This window comes from Verruconis gallopava, assembly GCF_000836295.1.
Source record: "Verruconis gallopava strain CBS 43764 unplaced genomic scaffold supercont1.3, whole genome shotgun sequence".
In the NCBI taxonomy this organism is placed as follows: domain Eukaryota; kingdom Fungi; phylum Ascomycota; class Dothideomycetes; order Venturiales; family Sympoventuriaceae; genus Verruconis; species Verruconis gallopava.
In genome coordinates, this window is record NW_015622139.1 from 290,010 (window position 1) to 316,220 (window position 26,211).

General features: G+C 50.1%; 8 protein-coding genes across 9 annotated transcripts; 3 read left to right on the plus strand and 5 right to left on the minus strand.

Annotated features, from left to right (window-relative positions):
* Positions 1–63: 63 nt before the first annotated feature.
* Positions 64–4,874, minus strand: PV09_01038 (uncharacterized protein). The gene is made up of 3 exons (XM_016353874.1): positions 4,513–4,874; positions 870–4,456; positions 64–813 (listed from the first exon to the last, which is right to left on the minus strand). Exons 1-3 carry the CDS (start codon positions 4,788–4,790, stop codon positions 374–376), a joined length of 4,305 nt encoding a protein of 1,434 aa, XP_016217969.1. The 5' UTR covers positions 4,791–4,874; the 3' UTR covers positions 64–373.
* A 134-nt stretch (positions 4,875–5,008) lies between these two features.
* Positions 5,009–6,181, plus strand: PV09_01039 (uncharacterized protein). Its single transcript, XM_016353875.1, has 4 exons — positions 5,009–5,163; positions 5,215–5,231; positions 5,302–5,507; positions 5,598–6,181. The coding sequence occupies exons 1-4, from the start codon at positions 5,056–5,058 to the stop codon at positions 5,876–5,878; spliced, it is 612 nt and encodes a 203-aa protein (XP_016217970.1). The 5' UTR covers positions 5,009–5,055; the 3' UTR covers positions 5,879–6,181.
* A 48-nt stretch (positions 6,182–6,229) lies between these two features.
* PV09_01040 (uncharacterized protein) lies at positions 6,230–8,842 on the minus strand (the record flags this gene model as incomplete). Its single annotated transcript, XM_016353876.1, has 3 exons — positions 6,230–6,359; positions 6,418–8,423; positions 8,477–8,842. The coding sequence occupies 3 exons, from the start codon at positions 8,840–8,842 to the stop codon at positions 6,230–6,232; spliced, it is 2,502 nt and encodes an 833-aa protein (XP_016217971.1).
* A 1,961-nt stretch (positions 8,843–10,803) lies between these two features.
* PV09_01041 (uncharacterized protein) lies at positions 10,804–13,475 on the minus strand. Its single transcript, XM_016353877.1, has 3 exons — positions 12,034–13,475; positions 11,203–11,981; positions 10,804–11,135 (listed from the first exon to the last, which is right to left on the minus strand). Exons 1-3 carry the CDS (start codon positions 13,326–13,328, stop codon positions 11,011–11,013), a joined length of 2,199 nt encoding a protein of 732 aa, XP_016217972.1. The 5' UTR covers positions 13,329–13,475; the 3' UTR covers positions 10,804–11,010.
* Positions 13,476–13,537: 62 nt separating this feature from the next.
* PV09_01042 (uncharacterized protein) lies at positions 13,538–14,680 on the plus strand. The gene has a single exon (XM_016353878.1). It carries the CDS (start codon positions 13,608–13,610, stop codon positions 14,406–14,408), a length of 801 nt encoding a protein of 266 aa, XP_016217973.1. The 5' UTR covers positions 13,538–13,607; the 3' UTR covers positions 14,409–14,680.
* Positions 14,681–15,161: 481 nt separating this feature from the next.
* On the minus strand, positions 15,162–16,769 carry PV09_01043 (uncharacterized protein). The gene is made up of 2 exons (XM_016353879.1): positions 16,320–16,769; positions 15,162–16,260 (listed from the first exon to the last, which is right to left on the minus strand). Exons 1-2 carry the CDS (start codon positions 16,543–16,545, stop codon positions 15,680–15,682), a joined length of 807 nt encoding a protein of 268 aa, XP_016217974.1. The 5' UTR covers positions 16,546–16,769; the 3' UTR covers positions 15,162–15,679.
* Positions 16,741–21,813, plus strand: PV09_01044. 2 transcript variants are annotated; one of them, XM_016353880.1, is made up of 3 exons: positions 16,741–17,309; positions 17,408–21,337; positions 21,400–21,813. In XM_016353880.1, the coding sequence occupies exons 1-3, from the start codon at positions 17,127–17,129 to the stop codon at positions 21,631–21,633; spliced, it is 4,347 nt and encodes a 1,448-aa protein (XP_016217975.1). In that variant the 5' UTR covers positions 16,741–17,126; the 3' UTR covers positions 21,634–21,813. The 2 variants fall into 2 exon arrangements, with proteins under 2 accessions (XP_016217975.1, XP_016217976.1); XM_016353881.1 differs by having other exon boundaries at positions 17,408–21,813.
* On the minus strand, positions 21,633–26,017 carry PV09_01045 (uncharacterized protein). The gene is made up of 2 exons (XM_016353882.1): positions 22,580–26,017; positions 21,633–22,525 (listed from the first exon to the last, which is right to left on the minus strand). Exons 1-2 carry the CDS (start codon positions 25,919–25,921, stop codon positions 22,025–22,027), a joined length of 3,843 nt encoding a protein of 1,280 aa, XP_016217977.1. The 5' UTR covers positions 25,922–26,017; the 3' UTR covers positions 21,633–22,024.
* Between the last annotated feature and the right edge of the window lie 194 nt (positions 26,018–26,211).

The following is a 26,211-nucleotide window of genomic DNA, read 5'->3' on the forward strand; positions in this document are numbered from 1 at the left end:
TCTTTAATGCTGAATTTTCCTTCAATGTTATCCCAGCTCTCACGAGCCCGCTCGTACATTATCTCAATGCACCTATACAGAACTGGTCAATACCATGGATTTTTTCTCCAGATAAAAAAACGTGTTTAGATAGAAACGCAAAATTGGTAGTCTTTTCGCCGCATATTATCTACTTGATAATGTCCTATACTTTATAGTATGCCTTTGATGATTTTAATTCCAGAACCTTCTCAAGTTGGCCCTGAGATCAATAATTTTCACGATGAAAGATTAATCTATAGTCGGCGTTTTAACCAACTTCTTGGATTTATGTGAGTCAGAGAATTTGCAGTCAACCGGTATATTGAACCCAGATTCTGGCTGCTTGCTGAACTCATACAAAATCTTCCTCTTCTTCTGGCTCTTCAGGTACATCCTCGTCAATCACGTTCTCACCATCGTCCTCATCATCCACCCTCATCTCATCTGAAATCTCAGGCAAGGCGGTACCGCCTTCTTTGATAGCCTGCACCTTCGCTTTTGTCATCTCCCAAACATATTGCATTAGGTGCTCAGTGTTGACAATCTCCGTGGAATCCACGTTATCGTTGAGCAACCGCGCTGTGGGTGCCATTTCGCCTGTGACAACCTGCAATGTCGTGGGTCTTTCAAAGAGACGCGTGAATGCATCTTGAATCTCGTAGCATGATTCGAAAACAGACTTGCGGCCTAAGATATAAAGACCTAGACGTGCACGGGACAGAGCAACAGTGATGCGGCGTAGATCGCGGAGGTAACCAGGCCGCAGTGTACGTGTAAGCGACAGGATGATGTCTAACCATGCGTCAGCTATAAAATAAACGACAGCTCCAATTTTAGAGAGAACCTACAGTCATTCTGCTCGCCCTGATAACGATCCACTGTCGTCACAACCTTTGGCATACCAAATAATCTGTTGCCTTTGCATCGATGTGATAGCACATCTCTGATCAGTGCTTTCTGTCCAGCATACATCGCGAGAATACTGATTTTACTCGCAGGGTAACCGAGCAAGCGCATATACATGAAAAGAGCAACTGCGTACTCGGCCTCGCCCAAATTCTGTATGAAATGTGGAGTTGGTTCTGCTTCTCCCTTCCCCTTGTAGTCAGGCACATCGATGAATTGATAGTCATATCTGAGTCCCGCATTGGCGGTCTGATACTCCGGATTGGTCAGTACAGAAGGAAGAGACGTGAGAGTCGGGTAACGCCAGGTATACAGTTCAGCGATGCTCTGCCTCGCGCGGCCCTGCTGATCTAATGTGATAGATGGTACGCCTAATCTCACGAGGCGCAGAAATAGACTCTGCTCGAGATTAGCGTACTGTCGATACGCCAGGTTCTGAATGATTGGCGAGTTTTGAAGATGGTCGCCAATGAGTACGACCCGCTGCAGGGGAAGATTCCCGTCTTTTGAGTTTTGGAGAGCAAGGGGTATGAAGCTTTCAATCTCCGTAATTTGGGCGGCTTCCTCCATGATGACGTTATCGTAGTTAAACCCAAGATCTGCAATCTCCTGTCGCCGGATAGCAGCATGAGTCGATGTCATTGCAATTACACGAGCTTCCTTGATAAGCAAATAGTTTGCTTTATCTCGTTCTCGCCTTAAAACCTCAAAAGGTCGGATGTCCTCCAACTCCGTAAAGATTTTTTCAATGTGTCTGTAGCAGCCTTGTACAATTTCCGTGATCTCCTCTTTGGTAGCTCCCTGAGGGAAAATGGGCTGTGGCGCATTTGAGAAAAATGAGTGAAAAGGGAAAGACTCCATGACCTGCTCTACGGTCGTTTCAGGTTGGCGTACAGTGTCCCAATATTTTGTCCATATTGGCTTCACATACACCTGGTTGAAATAGTCTGCAGTCTCGCAAGAGTTTCCATGTGCACCTGGCGCCCCTAAGTTTGCAGCCAGACGGTTCACTTCAGCCAGATATCCTGCGCCCCGCTCAAGGAAAGAGTCGACACGTCCGTACTTGCTGAAGCTGACGTCTGTCTCTAGCTCCTCCTCACCATGCCCCAACCTTAAAAGATGGCGCTCGTCGATGTCCAAGGCCATAATCTTCTGGAAGAGTTGATTGAGCGCTTGATTGCTGTGGGCCACAAGGAGAGTCCTCTGGTTCGGGAAATTGTGGTAAATGTTGTTTATTATTTGAACTGCCACGTCTGTCTTGCCAGTTCCTGGAGGCCCGACAATGATAGACAAACCGGGCTGCGTACCCGAACTTATAGCCTCTATCTGAACCGGCGTGAACCGTACGCTGTTGAGTTTTGGCGCATCTGTCGGATATGGGCCCATGTTTGGCGGCTTATACGTTGACACTTTGACTGCCTCGACTTCCGGCTGTTGACTAAAGCCAATCTCTCGCCGGCGTTTTTTCGATGGACGCGTTTCGACAGGTGCAGGCTCTGATGCAACAGTCTCCAAAACATAGGGCGGCGGAAAGCTACCCTTCTGGTCTTCGCTCGGTTCGAGCGCTTTTCCTGGTAAGCTCTCAATAAGGTGCTGCCAATCCAGAAAAGTATCTCGAAAGTCGATGCTCTTGAGTCGGTTGGAAAGTCGTTTGTACGTCGCTGCTGCAGGGTCGTCGTATCCCAAAAACACGCCCTGCAGCCACGATGGCGCAGGCACGTCGGACAGCGTCAAGCGTTTTATCGACTCCAGGATGGGCTTAAAGTTATTTTCGCGACCGCGCCTCCTGATTACAAGGTTGATAGACTCGTAAATATTGATTTTGGATTTCGCCATCTGCTCTCGATCTTCCTCATATGCCACCGCATCAATTTTCACAATAAGCCTCCTTTTACTCGGCCGACGACCACCTCCTTCATCAGGCTGCGGCTCCTTGAGGACTTTCCCATTCTCATCTTGAACTTGTACAACCTCAGCGGCTCGCAGATATTTTAAGCCAACGCGGTCACTCGACGACGGTTCCACATATCCATTATTCGCACTCAAAGCTTCGGTATGCGGTCTTACTGATACCAGGAAAACGACGTCTCCAGGCCTCAAAGACTCCCATTCTCTGCGTACATTATACTGAAGCCTCCACACGTCCAGTGTGAGCTCAGCGCGTACATGGGAAGGATGAATATCGCCGACATTAGCGGGGCCCACATCTAGAATTGCAGGTTTTGGAATTGGTATTGCCATTCTCGACTGTCCATCGAATCGAATATTCCCAGACACATTTCGTGGTTTTACGCGCTTAATGACATCCTCAACATCCTTACGGATAGCATAGAAGGACTCACAGCGATGTAGAATAAACGAGCGCCATAGAAAGTCCCCCATGGTAAGGTACTGGAGATTGAGCTTTGGTACAGCGAGTGGATGAGAACCATTGTACGTGTCATTGCGTAGAAAAGACTGCTCATAAAGTGTTTTTTCTGTCGGAAGGATAGTGAGCTCCCTGGCTGACTCTTGGAATGTTGGTCGCTTCTCGTGCTCTTGTATCAGGACCTCGAGGTAAAATGAGCGGTCAGTGACTAGTTTGGAGGACGTGGGGTATTCAGTCCTGTAGCCCAGTAGTTCACAAAGCTTTTGCAATTCAGCGGATTCAAGTTCGCCAAAATGCCCCTCAAGGTCTAGCCTGGAACTCAACGAACCATAGTTTGATAGAGCTAGGATCTTTAACTTGCTCTCGAAGTTCTTAAAGGCGACCCGCTGCAGCCTTGCTAGCTTGCGGTACTGCTCGTCATGGTGCTCCGATCGTGACAACTGAGCACCAGACTGATCATCGACAGGGAAAGTTGCGTAGTGACGCAATAAGATATATAAGTCGCGCAGCAAACCGTTGTTCTCATCGTTATACATGGGGGAGAGCGCAATGGCAGGCAATAAGTTGAGATCTTGTAATAGCGAGTTCACAAAGCGTCGTGTTGGAAGCTGGCTTTCGAGGTCGATCAAGAGCTCCAAAAACCTTTCGCCATATGCAACGTTCTCTTGGCGAGCTTCACCGCCCTGGACTTCATAAAGGCGATCCAAGAAATCCATCAACAGGGTATAAAGCCACGAGCGTTCAAAGTGTATCCTGGCCTTCGTTTCATCGTCGGCGGTGTCGTATCTCTTGCTTGCTGACCTCCACATCTTGCGCAACATAACGTGACTATTGAATTTGTCCTCCCTGGCTGCGTCGTTGTGCAAATGCTGCCATATAGCTATGCCAACGAGGGGGGCGCACTCCTTCCTAACCAGTCCACTGTCAAGAGACTCAAATGCGCCAATCACAAAGCAGAGCAGGTGTGTCCTGATCTTCAGTGAGATGCTGAGGTCGACTGTCATGGAAAGCGCGCGTCGAAAGAACGAGGAGAAGTCAGCAGGCCGGTCTTCGAAAATGATCCACGACGGGAGGCGCTCGCGCCGCTTCACATTGACCAGTATTGCAAGGAGCAACACGTGGTAATTTGAGGCAGCTTCCGAGTAGCCAGGCCATAGATATCTGCATCACAAGGTTGAGTGTCTTTCATATACGTCCTCCAACAGCAAGTCACTTACTTCTCTAAAGCCTGGAGAGTCTCGAGTATGAGAAGGTCTCCATAAGCGAAACCGCCTTCTTCTAACACATCCCACATCTCCTCCTTCACCAATTTGGCATTGACCTTCGAGGATTTCTTATTATTCAGCCATATTTTGTGTGCCAGCTTTGCGAAATGATTGTCGCCATGTAGGTCCGCAACCGTCGGCCGGGTATGGAGCGGTGCTGCTTCGGTCGTGCTCTGCGCCGTCATGATGGGTACAGTTCCATTCCTGTGGGCAGGAGAGTCACCTGCCATGCTCTTAATTGCAGCGCCTCAGGTTGGATATTTATTTTTCAAATTTTGGGCCAAAGGGGATCATTACGCGCATTTCGAAACGCTTGCACGCGATACCTCCAAAGTTTCCAATCTTGTAAAAGTTCACTAGGCTGAACTAGCAAGTGGGATGCCTTACTCAGGCAACAAGGTTGGACGAAGTCGAAGCTCCGCATCACCCCAACTACAACGCAAGTGAACGGACATATGAAACTTTCAGCAGCCATTGAAGCTCAATACTACCGCAATGTCAGCTGAAAAGGACGGCTGGGACATCCCAGAGAAAAACATACCGGATCCAGCGACAGAGCCGAGGACGTTAGTCCCAGCCCTTCAACAGCCCGGCCGATATCCCGTAGGTTCTGCTCTTTAATCAAGCTTCGAGTCCATACTCACAGAGTCGCAGCTCATAGATTATGACCCGTACGGCCCTCCCGCCCCTCCCGAAATCGAGTCCTCTTAGAAATCTCCTGAGCTAACGATGATTATGCAGACACATTAGCAGAGTCATACGCTACATGCGGCCTTCAGATGTCGCGGTCTTTGCAGCGTGTTCAATTGGCGCACCAAGCGCTCTATGGGCCCTCGAGAAGGGATGGCCTACCTTCAACACACGCGGTTCCTTTATGCGTGTTATGCGCCTGACTGGAGCCATTGGTATCACCGCTGGCTTCCTACTAGCCACGACACGGTCATCACGTACGGCACCTCCTTCCCCCCCCCATCTTGTCTCAGCGCTCTAGCAAATTCGAACCATAAAACCATTTGAAATTCTAATAAATGGGACAGTACGCTTTTATGGCCACTCAGAGAACGCTCGTGAAATCGAGATGGACATGCGGGAGATGACTGACAAGGTCAAGCGCGGCGAGCCTCTGTATGGTGAAAGCAGACTCTCGGAGTATATGCAAGGCATGGCACACAGGAACTCCCGCTACTCCGCTATCATGTCTTTCTGGTTCCCAATGTTCAACTTCGTCAATCACCCATATCATGGTGTCGATACCGCCAAGTACTATCAAAATGCCGAAAGGGAATTGGAAGCTGAGCGAAAGGCTAGGCAGGGCTAATTTATTGGGTGAAAGTTGTCAAGAAGAGCACAATTTTCGTATCTACCTGTAAATATTGGACAATGCAAGCAATCTAGAGAAACAAGCCTAAAAGCGAATAATCTTTCAAGCTTTTTGCTCGCTTTGAATTTAGTATATATATTTCGGACATGTCTGGTATCATCATATTCAAGATGCAAAGACTCAAAAACGTGTAAAAGGCTTAAAAGAACTAGTTGATTTTCTCAAGTCTTTCCTTGGGAAAACAGTCGTCTCGTCCAACGCACATCATGCCAAGGGTATCATCGCATATGCGATAACAGCAATGGAATAATAACTTTCCGCCAGTAATTTCATGCATGCCGCACTTTGCTACTCTTCGTCCATGGCGCTCAGTCCCAGGCTCAACTCTGCCATTTGGGAAGGGCCCCTTCGCGTGCTGTTCACGCCGTCGACTTCGCTGACCTTCGTACAGATCCAGCATGAAGCGTACATGTTAACACTGGAACAAGAGGAGTCAGTATTCAAGTTGGTTGTAGATTTCAAAAGCTGTGGCTTACCGGTCAATGCACGACCCTGGAACCCGCTTGCCCATGCACTTCGGCGAAAATCCGTTTTCCTCAAACTTCCTCAAATACCACGGCTCTAGCCCAGCACTCCTGAGCAGTACGCGACCCTTGGGTGCAAGTGCCCTGTTGAGTGCTTTGATTTGCTTCACAGCATCGTCCTTGTCCTCATCGAACCAATCCATGCTGTCCATAACAATGGCAATTGTCAAACTACCTGGCGTCATACGTGCAATGACCTCTTGAATCTCATCCGTGTGGATTCTCAGGCCGTCAAAACTGCCTGGACTGGACAGCTTGCCATAAGACGTTGGCTTGAGGTAATCTGGATGGCTGCGGCGCGAGTACTGGCCCAACAGACAGACTAAGTAATAATGATTGTCCTCACGGAGCAGCGTGTTGTTCACAACCGGGTCCAACGTATTGACGACGTACTCCCAGATTGCATGACCATAGTCACGGGAGTACTTGCTAACGTCCTTGCCAGCGTCCGCACCGCGTTGGTAGTCGCGCTCGATAAGATCACGTTGCTGGGGCGGTACACCGAGCGCTTTCCATAGCCACTTCTCGCTGCTCACAACAGTCCAGCTGAGAAGCCTGCTAAGGATGACCTTCCGGATGCTGCGCTGCCAAATCTCACGCTGTTCGTTGAGCGTCTGAGCATCGCACATGCGCTTCACTTCTGATTCAAGGCCGAGTAGCTTGAACAAACGTCTGGTGAGAATCAAGGCGTGACGGGATCCGCCAGTATAGTACAAGCCTTGCCTGCCAAAAACATATTCGCCATTCGACAGCCAGTACTGGAATGCATAGCTGGACATATGCGGCGATAGCTTATTCACAAGCAGGGAGCGGAAGTCAGGGTGGCGGCCCTCGCCGAAAAGCTGCCAGATATCCGCGTAGCTTAAAGCTGTGAAAGCTGCAACCTTAAGTTCAAGAAGGTGGTTTTGGCTGGGATTGAGATCCACTGCATGGATACGCTTTGGTTGCTCCAGCGCCAGGGAAAGGATATTATCACCTGCGCTTGTGATGGCAAAGATTACGTCATTGGGATTTACCTTGAGAAGACGAGCATCAACACGACTGTCCTCCCAGGTGAATGCGTATATGTACTCGTCCTTGAACTGTGTGTGCTTTGGCAGCTTCTCGTCATAGAAGATTCGCCAGTGGTGATTCTGATACCAGAAGCATGGAAGTGGAAGCTTGCCTGACAGGTTTACAATGGCTGATTCATATGCCTTTGATCTGGATTCGAAGGAGACTGCGGGTGTGAGCTCGTTTTTCTTAGATTGCAAATCAAGGGCGGCAATGAAGGGGGATTCAGTAGCCTGAGCGTCCAACATCTGAAGCTTTCCTTCCATGGCAGGGCTGTCCTTAGCGCAGCCAATCCAGATATAGTAGGGAATTCTAACGCCAAAGAGGTGGTTGCGAGCGTTTACACTCAGTTTCGTGCCGAATCGATACTCAAGATAGTCTCGCCGCGCACCTTCAAGGTTCACGCGGTCAATTTCAAACCAGGTTCTCCAGAACGTACGCGACCAGAATGTGCAATGACGGTCGATAACGCCACCAGTGTAGTTCCTGCCGTTGTAATCAACCTGGCTTTGAACATAGAAATCAACAACGCCAATGATCCCATTGGCGGACAACAGCGAGGAAAGGGAGTCGATCACAGGGTAGAACTCGGGTATCATAGAGAGAGAGTAGCTCATGGTGATCACATCCGCTCCAACCGACGTTGGTACACCGTTATTGTAGGAGCTCCTTCGCTTTAAAGAGACTGGCTTTTCGTTCGAGTCGGACTCATGATCTTCGAGGCGGAAGTAGCGTGCGTCCTGGCATATTACCTTCACGTTCTTCCAGCCAAGTCTGGTAAATCGTGCCTTTGCAATTTCACACAACGATGGTGAAAAGTCGACAAGATATACAGCCCGGAAGTACTCGTTTACTGGCAGATACTGGCCCATCTGTTCAATGTTCCATCCTGTGCCCCCACCAATCTACGTTGTTTCAGTAATTAGCGTCTCTAAGCGAGTGCGTTATCTTTGCGTACATCGACCCAAACGGGCTTTGTTGAATGAGTCTTCAGCTGCAGCTGGGCGGCGACCATTGCAAGCATATTTTCTCGGCCATGGAGCAGACGAGTCCTTGTGGTATCGTACGCGGTGGCCTGTTCCTTGTAGAAGCTCTCGAGCGCATCCTGCTGGTTTTGGCCCTTGCCACCGCTGTGAGGCTTCAAAAAGCAGCCATAGAAGAACTTTGCGTACGCAATAGCAGTTTCCGGAAGACGAGCGGATTTTGGCGCGTCGACAAATGCGAAAAGGAAGACGGCAGTAAGAAATAGAAGCACAACAGTACCGGCGACGACAACCTTGGAGAAAGGGTCCTGTGAAAGCGGCAAATAGTCGAAGACGGCCATGTTGAAAGCCGCTATACGGGTAAGACGAGGAACTTCAAGAACCGAGAGAAACAGACACGCGGTGCCGTGTATATATTCAACAAAACTGCCAGGCCTACGCCTCTTTAGCCGATGTTCGGCACGCTCGTCGATACTGAGGCCTTGCTCACGCGGACTTCTACGCCTGCTTCTGGCGGCAGCGAAAATGCTCAGATTCAACCGTTGGAAACAGGCCTATCAGAAGCTATACAAAACGCACAAGCTCTCGACAACCAAAGGTGTAGCAACATATGCTGCGCAGGGTCCAAGAGGTTAGCACTCAGGGTCTAGCCCAAAAACCGTGTTCGCAGTTGACACGCCCTTGGGTCAAGGAGCGGCTATGCACGTCGATTGCAGGGCAGAGTCGCGGATCATATTGATGACTATGCTACAGGACGGACGCGTTCCACCTGTAAAAGCACGGGCTGCGGCCATGTGCGTTGTTGTTTGTGAGCGTGCAGGCTGAAAGGGACGAGTAGACGTGGTTAAGGGGCGCATCGCTCTCTGCCAATCACATTGAGGACGGTCAACACGAGCCGTAACGAGGGGCAAATCTGGGAGAGCCTCATATCTGCACCCCACCAAGCCTAACTTTGGCCATACTTCATTTCATCTTGCGTTTCGTTCATGCACTCCGGATCGTGCTCCAGTCTTTCAGCCGACTTCTTCCGCTCAAGCGTTCGTCCAAGTGCGTTCGTCCAAGTGCGCGGCGAAGCATTACGTAGGTCCCATTGAGTCTGGCTCTGTTGCCGCTCAGTTGAACCAGTTTTGTGGAGGTCAAGCTTTCTCGCATTAGATTCCTTGTCAAGAGAGACGCAAGATCTGTGATGTATATGCTACATATTTTGAGGATGAAAAGCAGTGGATTCGCCGGGTAACCAACGTGCCGATGCAGCAAGCTGACCTTAACGTTACTCTTCGAATAAATACCTTGGTAAAGGAGCGTCAACCAGTCGCCCTTCGCCCAAACGAGCGATCTTCATGTGGTTGTAGCAGCGACCATCAGCACGGCGCAGATCAAGAGATCTAGCTGTTCCAGTCTTGTCACATGGTCATCGGAAGGTGATTTGTTGGACAAGGCGCTTCAGTCGGCCCGTTAAATGGGCGTCGTTCTGGAAATATGGAGGACTTCAAGGGACTGCCAATTACTGCCTCAAGGGTTCTTTCGGTTCCAAGAAGAAAATCACCCCTAGCCGATAGTTGGCAGGGTGTAGAGACTTTTCTCAGTGGCGACACTCTGTCTCCGCCCTTGGCTACCTAACTTATCTCTATGCCTTGACTTCATGACCGTCATTGCTCATTCTCTGATATCACTTGACCCAGAGCAATTTCGAGGTCCATTCCCTTGACTTTGTCAATGGATCAGTCGAGATATATTGCAAGTCCATACTCCTTACCGTTATCTTCCTGGATTGATGAGCAGCGAAATAATAGTTCTTGAATCAAACGCATGAGATGGCATTGAGGAGCCAAATTGTTCGGTGCCCGTCGTTTTGTATTCCTAGCGTAAAGTATTTGCAGGTTAAATATTTCCGACCATATACTCTTAAAATATTTCAACAACGCCCAATGATTAATGCGATGTGTCAGGCATGGCTTCGGAATAGTATCTCGATAAAATTCTTGCAAACGCGATTGATCGCAGTGGTCTTTGATATCAAATTAAATTTGTGCATGTCTCGTCTCTTTCAAGCGTCCAACAAGGCATCGCCAAGAAATGTCTTTGACTACTGAGCATGTCTGGTTAGAAGATGCACAACTAGACTGGTTGGAATTGAGAAAAGTCGGTGTCATTCGTACCTCTGTCGTCAGCTTTTCGCAAGACCTTTCCAGCCGAGATGTCACCAACACGTAACGGAATCGGAAACTAAGTGCACAGCCGGTGGCTTTCGTGCAGTGGTCGAAAATTTTGGTGGACAGTCACAATGCTTATGCCATCTGATGTCGCAATCCTCGTGTGATTTCATGGCCATCAGAATAGAGCAGATCTTCGGACAGAAGTTCGGTTGATAATAATACATGGTGAAACCATCGTGATATATACGATTACTCTGTGGACCAAGAATGAAGGAGAAAGAAGAAACCGGAGCTAAAGCTGAAAAATATGAAGAAATAAAGATGCAACGGGTTTCAATCATGGGCCTCAAGTACTACTGGGTATCAAAAACCAACTTTCCCACGACCTTGACCGCACTCGTAACGCCGCCATCCCGCAAAAGTGCTTCAAAAGTTCGGGGTATTCTTCGTAACGCATTACCTGAATCAGTTTCATGCCCTAGCACAACGACGTTAGTTCGCATTCTGACCGTTCTCTTGAGTGCATGATGAAAGGATATACTCACAACTCGCCGGAAACGACGCTTCTGCGCTAATAATTGACTCCACATCTCCTGTCCAGTCGAACTGTAATCTCCACGGTATTTTGAGAACTACTTCCTCGTTTTGTAGGATTAGGGATGATAGCCCCAGTGTTGAGAGCAAAGCCTTCTTCGAGAGCTTAGTATGCTCAGCGCCAAGATCCACTTCGTCACTCTTCACTGTCTCATCATCCACTAAAGAGTCACCTGGAACAAACTTCGCGAATTCCTTTCTGCAGACCATCCAGCATCGTGCTCTTTTAACAGCAACATCCCAGTATCGTCCTAATCCGTAGCCCACGGCGGCAAGATCGCCTTCTTTGCACTTCTGATCAATCCAAGTGCCAATTTCTTCTTTCGCCCAAAATGACAAGTCCTTAACCACCAAGTTCTCGACAGAAGGTGTAGAATCCGCACCGTGCTCAGAAATGATTGTGACGTCTAGGGAACAAGTGAGTAAGGATCCAGGGGAAGAAAGCACAACGCTATGCTTTTGGCGGAGCTTGTGTGAATCGGGGACTGGAACAGGTGAGCTGGTGTTGGACTCGATATTGAGAGGTGTGAACAAGCTACTCAATGGGAGTGGCTCTTTTTCCTTGAGCGGTTGGTGTGAAATAATGAAGTCTTCGTTCTTGGAGTGTTCAGACTCCTTCAGAGACCGAGACACTGGTACTGAGAATGGTAGAAAGGACGTTAATAAGGATGATAAGGATGGCTCAGGTGTCTTGTCCGCATCCTTCCTGTGTATAGAGTTAAACAACTCGCTGTGCATTATTAGCAGAGCATAACATTGTTCTAGGGCAATTGCGAACTTACATCACTGATTCCATATTTTCTAAATCATCTTCATTTTTCTCCGTGTACAGCTTAGCAAAATACTCAAACTTTTCAACTTCCTCTTTTAGCCTCCGCAGCTCAGCATCAAGCCTGGTCTTTGTTTCTTGCCTGGCCAAAAGCCGAGGATCGGGTTCCTCGACGTGCCGCGTTTGAGTATTCTCCGACTTCGTCGTGCCTTCTGGTTCTTGTATCTGTGGCTTCTGTGATCCATCTGGTCCCCCTCTCCCGCCCGAAGAAAGGCTACTCTTCCGCGGTGATTTTCGTGTTCCTTGCACTGCCTTGCGCTTTCTTGGAGATGAGAATAGCACTCCGCGTGGTGGATGATCCTCGGCCTCAAACTGCCTTCGTATCGCTTCCGGAGTTTCGGGTAGTTCATCTTCCTCTTCCGTGGCTAATCTACGCAATAGCGGATTTGATTGCCGTACCGCCGAATCTTTGTTGATATGTCGTGAAGAGGATCGATATTCAGCAACATCTGGGCTCAGTTCATCAATTTGCAATATCTCGTCTATTGCGGGATCAATGTCCATGTCGTCCATGTTGGGTTGATGTGCAGAGACCAGTTCAGACACGGGCCTTATGGCAGAAGGCGGCGTGCCGCTGAGACGAACGGTATCGGTTCTAACATGCCTGCGATCAATCCTCCCAATCTCCACACTGAGCTCATCATCATCCTGATCTTTGCCAAGATGCATGGTTTCGGGCGGCAAATATCCATACTCTCTTGGGGATGTCAAAGAAGTTGATCGCACGGATTTGACTGCCCTTTCGCGTTCCGCACGCTCTTGTTCTTTCCGGGCTCTGATCTGGGACCGCATGGCTTCCATCTGTTCATCCGTCTCTTCTCCAGTCGGCACAATAGGCGTAATCATATCATTCCCAAGCGCGTCTTTCCCGGGAGTCGTGAGAGCAGCCGCACTAGCGCTCAAAGGGCTAGGCCTAGTTCTACCGCTAATTGCAGAGAGTGTACGCTGCATTTGTGTGTTGAAGTTACCCATGATATAATTGAATGCATCCTGCCCTTTTGCCAGGATCTGATCAGGCGTCAAGCTCTGTCGTGCGTCTGGAGTAGCAGAGACATTCTGAGAAGCGGATCTTGCAGATTCCGCTCGCGCCGGTGGAATTAAAGACGGGTTGAAGCGCGAGAGACTGGCACGCGTCGGGGACAGGTACGAGGCGCGTGGAAGAGACGTCGGGTCAACAATGTTGCGATTGAGGACCGGAGTGGCCTTCAAGGACGATGTCTTGCGCCTTTTCGGCGCTTGCGCGTCCATTTGCGTTCACTTGTGGCTCTCAGAGATCTGATTTCAGTGAATTAATTCACGCCGTGATAACGCGTCGAAGCATGTTTACTGCCAGAAACGCATAAGCGCCTTGTCGTGATTTCCGTGGCATGTGCGCCTCGGGGCGGCCTCTTCGCCCGGACTCGCACTCTTTTACCGCGGACCGGGATCTGCTTGCCGACGTCATGCTCGGGATTTTTGCAACGCCTTCTTGAATTCAACTGCCCAACAGCCTCTCGCTTTGCCCTCTGCTTTAACAATGCTTTGAGTATGGACTCTTTCCATCGTGCGCCTGTCCTTAGATTAATGCGCAACCGATTATGTACCTCTTGCGTGCGTGCGTTACGCGTTCAAGTCCTCCGCCGCAACTCGCGAGTCCTCAACAGCCGGTCGAAGAGCTATATAGCGCGCTCCGGTGAGCAAGCAAATCCACTGTCCGGGTACTACACCGAATTGCTCTCACAGCCCCATCGCGTCGCTGCGTCTACCCGTCCCCCTACTACCTCTTCTTCTAAAGATCAAGAGGTCAAAGCAGAACGCGACGAACGCATAGCAAAGGCACGCCTTGTCTTTGGAAGCAGGCTAGCCGGGCCTATAGAGCGGCGCAAAAAGGTCGATGAGCAAAGCACACTCATAGCAGGAGTGCTAGTCCCACCACGGCCGCAAGAGCCGGACAACTGCTGTATGAGCGGGTGTGTAAATTGCGTGTGGGACGTCTACCGCGATGATCTAGAGTATTGGGCCGCGAAGACGAAGGAGGCAAGAGAGAAGCTTGCGCAGCAGAAGCGGCAGAAGCAGGAGAAGTCCGCGAGGAAGCCCTTGCTCTCGACGAACACTTCCGTGGCGAGTTCGAGTACGCCAGCCCCGGACAGCACACTATCACATGCAGCAACGAGCATGGACGATGATGGTGGAGGGAGCGATACGAATTGGGATCGTGGACTAGACATTCCGGATGCACCTCAGGAGGATTTGTTCGGAGGCATTCCCGTTGGAATACGAGAATTCATGAAAACAGAGAAGAGATTAAAAGAGAAGCACCGTGCGGAAGGGACCAGGTATTCGTACTGAGAGAAATCGAGAAACTTTCTTGCGAATTTTGAACTCGGCGCCTCATAGCGACTGAATCTTCAGGAAACGTAAAGAGCAAGCATGAAAGATGGCACAGGGTGTGCTGAGGACGGCGCGTAAATTGTCGCTTTCTGCACACATAGCGTTTGAGGTAAAATTTAGAGCTTATAAGATACTTATTTATCTGCGATATTACCGCTGTGAAGTACACATAACTTCGAGATAAGACTTATTGTCCGACAGATTTTAGAATTGCAAACGAATGATTTTCGAGACAGCTGTCCGTGTCCAGAATTCCCGGGTTGGTTCTCCTTAAAGAACACATGATAGTTAGGGTGGAAAACGCAACATTAGTCGCTCGTAACGTGCATAAAAGTACGTAATCAGGCCAAATGGGTACTAACCGTATGCGACGTGTATGTACCATTGCGGAGCTCCAGAATAACGTCGAAACAGACTCCCCACATCATTCGTCTAAGAAATCAAAGATCGCCTATGGGCAAATCAGGAAACAGTTCATCGTATGTGGACTTTCGTTCATGCCCACGAGCATTTGGCAGACGAATGTGCAAAGGAGCGAAGGTACACACGCGGGTTCACGAATCTAAACTTCGCAGCTTACGAGATCCACGCTTGTCGCGGTTGTCTCGACGGCTGGGAAGATATCACGTCATTTATTAAGATTCGTGCTTTATGTCTGAATCGATGCACGAAGATTCTCCCCGAGATCAGGACGATGCTATTCCAGGAACCGGCTGAAGTAGTCGGATCGCAGTGCAACGTGCGTTTAAACCACTCCCAAATCGCATAGCGCTTTCTATTCGGGTTCTTGCCCCGAATTTCATAGCATGATGGAGCGCTTCATCTATTTATGGACCATCAAAGGCAGCTCTTCTCTATCGAGTTATGTATGTACGATGAACCGGACCGATCGCATCATGCCATTATTTTCGAATTCTTTGGGATGTCGAGTTGCAAGCTTGTTTTATGCCCAGGTTCTTGACCATTAAAGCTTCTTCATAATGCTTGGGATGTCCTAGCCAACTCGAAATATGTTCAACCTAACCATCTTGCTCACTTAGAACAAAGCTGCCTCGTTGACTTTCTTTTCGTCCGTCATCAACTCTGCTCCTTGCTGCGCTGTGTTCAGGAACCTTCAGGTCAGCATCGATAACTTATGATTCTCCTAGATGTATAGGATTAGCAGTACAAATCGAACGCACAATTCAAACTTTCGTGATCTAGCCGAATGCCATTGAAACAGCGTGCAATCACAATGATTCCATCTCATCTTCTTCGTCCATAACGATCTCGAGCAATTCCGGATCCTCAGCCCAATCAATTCCGCTTGCAACAACTACAGCGCCAGCTACGGACTTCCAAACCCTCCATTCCTTTGCTGCCCTTCTAACCTCCGCATCCAGATCCTCAAGCTGCTTTCTCGCCCGCTCATCTGTCACGTCTTCGATTTTCCGTATTTTCACATCGTTAGCCAGCTCGAGCATTCGCTTCGAGATCGACCTGTTTGACTCTATGATCTCTATGTTCTTTGTCTCCAATTTGTAAAACTTTTGACGCAGCTTTCGTAAGCGAGAGTATAGGGTGGACGACAGCATAGTGAGAACATCACGCTCATGGACAAGAGGCAACAGCCGACGCTCTAGGGACGTCGTGTTGGAGCTCAAGTGAATAGATTTGAGGATCGGATCTGTAATTAAAACGTTCTGAATGATGTTTTGCCTGATGGAATATGTCGAGCGTGCTGTCAGAAGATCACGTTCTGCCTGCGAAAGCGCGGTCTGCACTTCGGCATCAGAGAGTGCCGACAGGTCTTCATCTTGTGACGACTGAGCTGTGGCATCAAGGCTTAATCTATGGTCTTCGTAATAGCTTGGTGAGCGGAAGGCTGACCTTCGTGCTGCGCCTCGAGGACATGTCTCTCCAAGCGCAGATCCTCAATTTTGTCCCATAGCTCCAGAATTTTCTTCTCCAGCTCCGTGAAGCGAAACGCGTCGCTCGCCGGAGTTTTGGTCAGATCGTCGATGGACTGTCCAAGCTCTTGCTGTGCGCGAGCAGCAGTGCCGGCAGAAGTATCAACCGTCGTCATGTTGGAAGTATTGTCAAGTTTCCTTGTCATCTGACAGAGGCCTGTGTCGCAGTTCCAGGTCACGCTGGAGCCTCCTGTCTCAAAGATGACATCTGCGTTGACTCGATCCCCACGCCGCTACCGCACGTGCAGCGCAGAATCGAACATGAGATCTCTTAGCCCTCACACGTCCTTGTGTGTCCCACAGCAGAGAAAACCGGAGATGCGCGCCGTCAATCTACTTCGCAGAGGACAGACTGGACAGAGTGCTTTTGCACGCTTGAACGCGTTCACCTCCGCCCGTCTGAGCACAAGCTTGGACCCTGGAATCCGATCAGCCACACACGCACGTCCTGGGCTGGAACTCGCTTCCTCATCCAGCGAGCTCCGCTGCTAAGTTCAGTCAGCGATTCGCTGTGTCCTTCGCCAAACAACGCCCGCCTCTCCAGTCCGTAAATGAGCTCTCCCGTCCATCTGCAGCTTGGTGCTAACGTCCTGCTGCACATCGCTTGACGACCTTGCGCCTTGACTCACGACCCTGCCTCTCCCAGCTTGATCATCACCCGTTAGGCAGGGTGCAAAGATAGCGTTGGTGGAAGCTGTTGCCATTGCCGTTGCCGACCAGAGCGAAGATGGCGTTCACGGTGCACGTCGTGCCAACAGGCGACAGCATACAGCTTTCGACCGGCCAGCCTCCAACGACGCTGGATGCTTTGTATGCGTGGGCTGCGAGCGAGACAGGAATAAGGGAAACAGATCAGATTATCCTCACGAAAAAGGGAAAGCATGTGCAACAGCAGGCTCTCCTCACCGAGGTATGTTGCTTTTGTATTTGCGTTGACACAGTGCAGAGGCAGCGAGAGAAGAGCACGCAGTTTTAAGCTTCAGATGGTAATTCGCTTTGTTGCTTTAGGATGAATTCTTCCTCTACGACCGCGGACTGTTCACCTCAGGTCCTGCCGGGCGTAAGCCAATTCCTTTGGATCCAGTGCCCGAATCGTGGGTGCCAGAAGACTTTCCCACCGATCTCCAAGCTCCAGATAGCTTAAAAGCGTGGCAAACACTTTTCAGGCAGCGACGGCAGTGGGCATCCAATATTCTTCAGGAGTGCAAATCTCTTTGCGAAGAGGCCCAATCGTATCTGGCCAAACGACGCGCAATTGAGAATGGTCTACGAGTGGCAACTTCGAAGCATGAGACCTACCTCCAAAGGTTGGGACAACAGCACAGGGAGGTCAAGGCCTGGTTTGAAGAGGTGCGCAAAGACGCGGGGGCGAATATTCAGCTTTTAGAAGAGGACCTCGAGAAAATGAGCAACGTGCCCGTAAAAACTGCGTTTGGCAAGTTTTTTGGGCGAGCCAATCTTTCGAGTGGCAGGAAAAACTCAGGGACAGAGGACACAACGAACTTGGCAGCCTTCATTGATAGGGCCTCCACGGAGAAGGCTGCTGATGAGGCAAGATCAGCGCTAGATAAGTGTGACAGTGTCCTGCAAGAACTAGGAGCAAGGCTAGAGTCCATCACGGCTGAGTACGACGGTCTCATTCGAGACTTGGGCAACAGTCAAACGCGATCTCTTCGAGATGACCCGGATGAGCCGCGAAAGCAGCTTCAAGAGGTACAAGCCATTGCCAACAAGGTCGCCTCGGACTATGAGCATGTGATGGGCTTGAAGAATGACCAAAGTGCGCTGCGAGCGGCCTCCAAAATGGCTCTGCTACACACGAAGAACTTTCTCCCGAATCTAAGAGATTGTGCGGTGGAGATGAATGAGCTGCTGAGATATCTCGTCGAACAAAAGAACAATCTTACGCAGCGTGCGCTGGACCACCTTCAAACGATCGCACGCGTCGAGACCTCGATACCGACACTGCGAAAAGCCTTCGACAGTTTCGAGATCTCAGAAAGCGGACTCGCAGCTTTGGACCGTGTGGCCGCTGCGAGCCAGCTTCCTATCACGTACGGCTCGCTGCTTTTGGAGGGGGCTAGACGCAAGGAGTGGGCCGACAAGATGAAGCACGACTCCGCCGTTCTCGCTGAGGAAATCGCAGGCTATCAAGAGGAGGAGCAGCGGCGACGTCGTAAGTGGATGCGCGGGGTCGCGAACATGATCTCGGACGCGTCGGTCGAAGGCAAAGTGCTTAGTGTCGAAGTGAATCTCCAGGGTGAAGATCGCACGTGGCCCCCTGTAACGCGTGCAGATGTCGAGGAGTATATTCGGAACCTGCAAGCTATCCCTGGCTTTGAAGCCGTGGTTGAGAGTCTGACTCAGACGTTGAAGTCGATGGACCAGCCTACGCGGCAGCAAGTCAAGCGAGCGAAGGCTTTCAAAATGGGCAGCGTTCATGAAGCCGGATTTGGGAAGGGCTCGCTCATGCTACGGGGCGACGACGAGGCCAAGGTGCTCAGGGAAGCGAACCTCAAGCTTGAAGAGGAGGTGAAAGGGTACAAGAGCCGCATAAGGAAGCTTGAGGACCTATTGCACCGGCAGTCGATGTTCAACAGACTCTCAATCGGCAACGCATCGCAGAGCACTCCTTTCGGTGAGCATGCGATGACACCAGTGGATGGGGAACGTGCAGCTCCTCTTTCTCCGCGTCAAGGAGACTTGTCGCGCAGGTCGAGCACTTCGTCAAGGCGTGTGTCGTTCAATAACCAGAATCAGGACGAGAAAACGCTGGCACGACGGATTGTGCAGCTCGAAGCAGACCTGGTCGCTGCGAGAGAAGCACGTGCACGACAAGAGAAGGCTCATCAAAACGCTCTCGAAGAGGCAAATTCTACCAAGAAGGATCTCCTTGAGAACATGGAGGCCCAGCAGCGTGAATTTGCAACTGAGCGCCGATCATTGGAGGAAGAGCTTACCAGACTCAAGCTGCGTGTCGAGGAACTAGACGATGAGTTTGACAGATTGACAAGTAGCCGTGAGAATGACCGGACAAGTGCAGAGGCTCGATTCCAGGTTCTCATAGCCGAACGAGATGAAGCACGAAGAGATGCGGCTGAAAAGGTCAAACAGGCTGAGCGGCGGTCGAGGAGTCTGGAACGGAATCTCCGTGAACGATCAGAGCGCGATGCGGAAAGAATGGACCTGCTCAAAGGTCTCTACAGCGTTCTCGACACCGAAAACCCAGCCCCCGAGGATCCCGCTGCGCTGTGTGCCGCTCTGGAGGAGTTGGTGCAGCGTAGTCAGGATCAGGCACGTGAAGTAGCGCAAGCCGTTGCCCTGGCTCGTTCTGAGAACGGAAATTTACAAGCTATGCTAGACGTGCAAAAGGCAGAAACCACTCGTTTAGAAGAGAAGCTTGAAGAGAAAGAACACGAGATAAAGAAGCTAAGAGATGAGCTTCACGCCGAGCGGAGCAAAGCTGCCTCTGTCAGTGCAGAACTGGAGAGTGAGAGGGGCCACTTGAAGGATCTACGAGAGAAATTTGCGGAGGGCGAGACGGGCTCGGAGTCACTTAGGCAGAGGTTGGAGGAAGAACAGGGCAAGGTGAGCGACTTGTCGACCAAATTGGCCGAGACGAGGTCCCATATCAATAGCTTGGATGTCGAGCTTCTATCTCTGCAGTCCAAGTACAGAAAACTCCAAGACCTGTACGAGGCAGCCGAGAAGCGTCTGCAAGAGCGGTCGCAGCGTGCGAAAGCTGTGTCTCAACGCCTGTATTCGCACAATGACAGACTCATGCGCCTCTTGCAAGCGCTTGGCTTTGTTGTGACTTTCGAAGACAACAAGATGAAACTTGAACGTGCCTCAAAAGCTGGGGGCAGCACTATGATGGCAGACGGATCGACCACCATTCAGCGCACAGTTTCAGGTTCTACTACAACACGCTGGATTGAAGATTTAGCTGACGTCAGCCTTCTGCTCTGGCCGGAGAAAGATGTTGCGGAAGAAGAAGAGGCAAAGTTCGCGGAGTACATGGAGCGCATCGGTCGCTTCAACCTAGACACATTCAGCGAGGCAATCACGAAGCGTATGCGCGACATGGAGCACACAGCGCGAAAATGGCAACGAGAGGCTCGTAACTATCGCGACAAGGCGCACAAATACCAATCTGAAGCACACGACAAGATCGCGTTCCGGAGCTTTAAGGAGGGCGATCTTGCACTCTTTCTTCCAACGAGAAATCAAGCGATGAAGCCGTGGGCTGCTTTCAACATCGGCGCACCGCATTATTTCCTACGTGAACAAGAAGGGCATAGGCTTGTCAACAGAGACTGGCTTGTTGCGCGCATCTCTAAGGTCGAGGAGCGGATTGTTGATCTTTCCAAGACGCTGAATTCCCCAGGCGCGGTTGATACTCGGTCGCTAACTGAGGCCAGCGACGCCGGAACACCGTACGAAGACGACAACCCATTTGATCTCAGCGACGGATTGCGATGGTACCTCCTAGATGCACAAGAAGAGAAAATTGGTGCTCCAAGCACGCCTGGTTTAGGTAAAGCTGTTGTCTCAACATCAACTGTGTCGGCAACACGTGATGCTACTACGACAAAGACCACTTCCACTGCTGCTGCAATACGTATCAAACGCAAACCAACGGATGCTGTCGAAGAAGCGAGCAAAGCGCTGAGTCGAAGTCTCGACAGTCGACGCAGCAGTCACAGTAGTAAGAAGAGCGTTCCCGTTTCTACACCCGGACTAGGCATCAGCACAAAGAACACTAGCAGCAATGATGCATTGAGCCCTGACGCGGCAGCTGGCGCGACACCTCCAGACGCGCAACACCGTAACGGGCCAGGACCAAGTCATCTCAGAACTACAAGCGACGTGGCGTCAATGCTCAAGTCCGACGAGGACGAAGCCGCAACGCGTGATACCGCCGCGTTGCAGGAAGAGGTGCGGAAAGATCTCTTATTCGGCCCTTAAGTGTCCAAATGACTGCTGACCTGTGGAGGCAGCATCCCCACCCACCTTCCTCTGTCCTCTTGACAAAGTCTAAGCCTGTGAGCTCGCCCCTCAAAGCAGGCTCGTCGCTTGACGCGCTTAGGAGAAACACGCCGCAAGGCTCGAATTTGGCCTCCCCTGCCGCCAGTCCTGCAAAGCCGAAACCGAGCCCTGCGAAGGCGGGAGTGTGGGACTCGCTGTTCCAATATGAGATCAGCCTTCAGGGCGGAGGGAAGAGGAAAGGCTAGCATTTTCTTTACTTTGTTGGCTTGCATCTGAAGCGTACTCGCTTGTATTTGTAATTCCTTTGGCGTCCCAAATGTAAGAAGATACCCCTCGGTTTCAAAGTATTGGAATAGGATATGCGGAGAAAATGGGACGGAAGATAGTCAAGAAAACGATAGAAACAAAACTATCTTTCGAAGAAATTCCTTTCCTTGAACAATTAAATCTCGTTCTTTTCTTTTCGCTGTCGAACATAAGCATGTATGCTAGCATCGCAGCGAAGTTCGTACGAATTCTTGTCTTTAAAGTCATGTGTCTCAGCTACATTAACGGGCTGATTGAAGGATCATCGCTATGACTCTAGATGCACATTCCGTCGACTGTGAAGTTGAGTAAATAGCCGCAGATCGACTGTCACATGTACAGACTCGCTGTGGCGCAAACGTCCCTCTTGATCATCTCCTGACAACGCTGCATCTTCTGGTATAGTGTTGGGTCGCCAATAATTCTCGCCGCATTTTTCACCTCTCTACACGTCTCGTCTAGTCTAGTGATGACTCTAACAATAGTTCCCTCCATCACATCAGTTAGGTCGGTGATCCTGTTGAAGCTCATCCCGCGCGCCCACTCGTACACAACCTCGACCATTCCGAATCGCGGTCGTGATACAAAGTCGTTAGAATCATCTGAAGATTGAATAACTTGGTGAATGGTTTGGATGTTGTTGACGCGCTCGGATATGCTGATTATGGCCGCTTTGCCACGTTCGAGGTTCGTCGTGAGATTGGGTTCTACTTCTGTCTTTTCTTGGAAAACGAAGCAGGAAAGAAGAGCAACAATTTCCTCTGGCTCATAATCCGCGAGCACATTTTCGAGGACCAACTCGGTAAGCACGAGTTCGTCTGCAGTATGAATCTGGCTTGATGTTAACATTATGGAATTGAAAGCATTGTCATCATCAATACATACCTCGCACGCAACCTTGCCCTTCAGCTCTACTCGAGAATTCTGGTCCACGAAACCTAGTTCCTTTAGCACGTTGATCCTCTGCTCATAATCCGGTAAGAGCTGTAGGTTTTGGTCGCTCATCAATTGCTTCAACTGAGCTATGTTTTCCCTTATTACCCACTCATCGTGCTGCATTGTGTAATGTTGCAAAAATTTGGAACACTTGAGACAATCTTTGATCTGAGCATCCTCTGCGACCTTTTTCCTCTCGTCCAACAAGTTCTGGACAGTGAGATCTTTGATCTTGCGCCAGTTCACCTCATCCCAATTACGAAATGTCCACGATTGGCATAGGGGAATGAATTGTTCCTCGGCAAGTTGTTTGGCGTCCTTCTTATTCAGCGCTTTGAAGGTCACTTCGGATTTAATGACAGTCTCAGTCACACACTCGACATCGCTAAGTGGAATGAAGCTTGTCTTCAGCGTAAGTTCTTTGAACGTTTTAGGAAGTGGCGTGAAGAGATGAGCGAATGACCCAAGATAGGGCAAGTCGTCACTCATGCTCTTCTTTTTATTGGAGCTGATTTCGAGGATCGGTAGGGTTGGATTGTCGCCACGGCTGAGACCTTCTCGGACAAGCATGCCTGCGGACCGTATGCCATTCTTTTTGTATACGACAAGCCTCTTTGCAGTAAACATTCGTTTCCCAACTGGTGTGGCGACAACTGCAGCGTGAAGCTGCTTGGTTAGCTCATTATATTTCATACAAGCTTCATGGCATAGTTGGAGGTCCACATCGCAGATTGGGCATGGCTCTCTTTTGATCTTCTCTAGGTCTGCCTCACCAAGTTTGACAGCCTTCTCATGTTCGGGTAGCAGTGCTTGGGTGGCATTCTCGCTGAAGCTTCGTTTGATCATCTCTTCAATCTTCAGCGCCTCGACCCGAAGTAAATTCAAAATCATGTTATAGGTGAGCCTGAATTGCGATCGCAATTTGGTGGGATCACCCAGAATCATCTGTCTCAGGCGTGCTGCAGATGGGGCCTCGTCAGCTCCTGGCGTGGCGATGATTACGGTGCCAACAGTATCCAAACCACGGCGACCTGCTCTACCAGCCATCTGAGTATATTCTCCTGGCAAAAGATCTCGAAACTGTCGACCATCATGCTTGCGAAATCCCGAGAACACAACCGTTCGGGTGGGAAGGTTAAGGCCCATTGCAAATGTCTCCGTCGCAAACAAGACCTTGACCAGCCCGCGTGCGAACAATATTTCCACAACTTCTTTGACAATGGGTAGCATGCCTCCATGATGCACGGCTATTCCACGACCAAGCAGCTCGCGGATTCGGATAATTTGAGGTAAGTGTCGATCCTCAGGTTTAAGTCGAGCGATAGACTGTTCGATAGTCACATGTATTGCACTCTTTTCTGCCGCAGAAGAATAGTCGAGGTTGGATAACGCCTCTGCATTTTCTTCACATCGCTTCTTGGAGAAAACGAAAACGCAACAAGGTAGTAATTCCTTTTGTCGCAAATGTGAGACCAGGTTGATCCATATGTTGCGGTCTTGCGCGGCAGTTGTCCTGCCACCTCCTCGCCCTGTGCGTGCAATGTTTCCCCGACTCGTCTGTGATGGTCCTCCGCGGCCACCACGCTGCTGTTGCCCACCTCGCTGAGCACCTCCTCGTTGATTGCGTCCTGTTGGATTGCTACCTCGCTGTGATCCGCCTCGTGAGCCCCCACGAGAAACACTCGAGTCTTCTTTTTGGGCAGGAGCCTTGATTTTGTCTTTACCGCTAAGGGTATCATTTGCAGCTTTCCAGCCTTGGTCGATGAATTTTTTGTTTGAATCCACAATCTTGTAGAGAGCCTTGTTTGCCCACAGATAATGCTCGAGAGGTACTGGTCGTTTTGGCGTAGAAATGACATATATGTCTTTCTTTTTCGTTCGACCAACCCATGAAGCAAATTCATAGGTGTTCGGGACCGTGGCTGATAGTAGGATGAAGGTCACGTGTTCTGGAAGCATTATAATAACCTCCTCCCACACAACACCACGCTCAAGGTCATTGACATAATGCACCTCATCAAAGATAACAAATTCCACATCACGGATTAGATCAGCTCCGCGATACAACATACTACGCAAGATCTCCGTGGTCATGATGAGACAGCTGGCTTCCGGACGTATCTGTACGTCTCCTGTCAAGATACCTACATCATCAAAAGAGTTACGGAAGTCGCGGAACTTCTGGTTGCTGAGAGCCTTGATTGGTGACGTGTAGATAGCTTTCGTCATATGTTTCGCGGCTAGTGCTATTGCGTACTCAGCAACAACAGTCTTGCCAGCCGACGTGTGTGCGGCGACAAAGACTGAATCACCATTTTCGAGGTGATATACTGCCTCCTTTTGAAATGTGTCCAACTCGAATGGCCATTCACGAGCCATGTCTGGCACGAGTTCTTTGAAGTTAGAGATGTCGCGATTTACGTCCACCATGTGCGCCCACTCCTTCCCGCTGCGTCGTGCTCTTGACATTGCAAGCTGTCCATGAGGAGCCAGGGCGGGAAATTCTACGGGTAGCAGGGAATCTATATCCTCCTCGGATTCGTTGCCATCGTCGTCCGAATCATCCTCTAAATCTGGTTTGCCATTTACAACAGGCAGTTGGGTCAACTCCTCGGGGGGCTCGGGCTCCTCTTCAAGAACTTCTTGTACCTCCTTTGCGCCGTTATCCTCCTCTACTGTCTTCTCGGATATTTTCATGCCCCTCGAGAAACCCGGCGGAACCTCAAGCAAGCCGCCTTCTGTACCGAAGGCAATAATCCTGTCAAGACCGCCTCCTCTTGCGCTTCGCTCATTCTCTTCGGCCTGAATTGCTTGGTCCTCGAGCGCTGCGACGGCTTCAACTCCATCAAGTCCGCCAGGTGTGAAGGGAAAGAAGCCAGCAGCCCCGCGGACGAAGTCCGCTCGATTCGCGGGTTTGCGCAGGATAGAAGTGGAATTCTTCGCTGTGGCACTACTCGCAGGAACAGTGATCTCCTTATACCCAGTCACACGCCCCTCCAGGCCTTCCCTGTTGAATCTGATAATTGTACGTGTCTGCGTTGGGGCAATCTGGAAAAGCTCGGTGTAATTTGTCGGTGTCTCCCATCGTTGCTGCAATTTGTTGAGCCAGTGTGCGCTGAATGAAGTGGAAGGACTTAGAAATTCGTCCTCGAGCTCATGCTTTAACTGCTGCTGGGACACCTTAGACCGTTTACGTTGGTGTTGTTGATGTAGAATCTCGTCCAAAGCGATGTCATTTTCTGCATTTGCAGTTGAGTGGACGCGGCCTAGCAGATCTTCTAGGTCTGCCATAGCCTCTATGACCTATCGCAGCTCATGTGCATGAATTTGTTGAAGTGGGTATGTTATCCCAGATCACCGTCCAAGCAGGTGCGGATTGAATTCGTCGAAGTGACGACAGCGGGGTAGAATTTTCCGCTTTCGTTTGTCACAAGCCAACATCAAACACCAGTAAACGACGTGACAAACACTAGACGAGTGAGCATTTCACTGTCAAGACAAAAGGTTAAATTATGATACTCCTAAAGCCATAATGCATTTCGACACCGTCTCTCTGATTGACAGCGGAAAAGCCGAGGGTT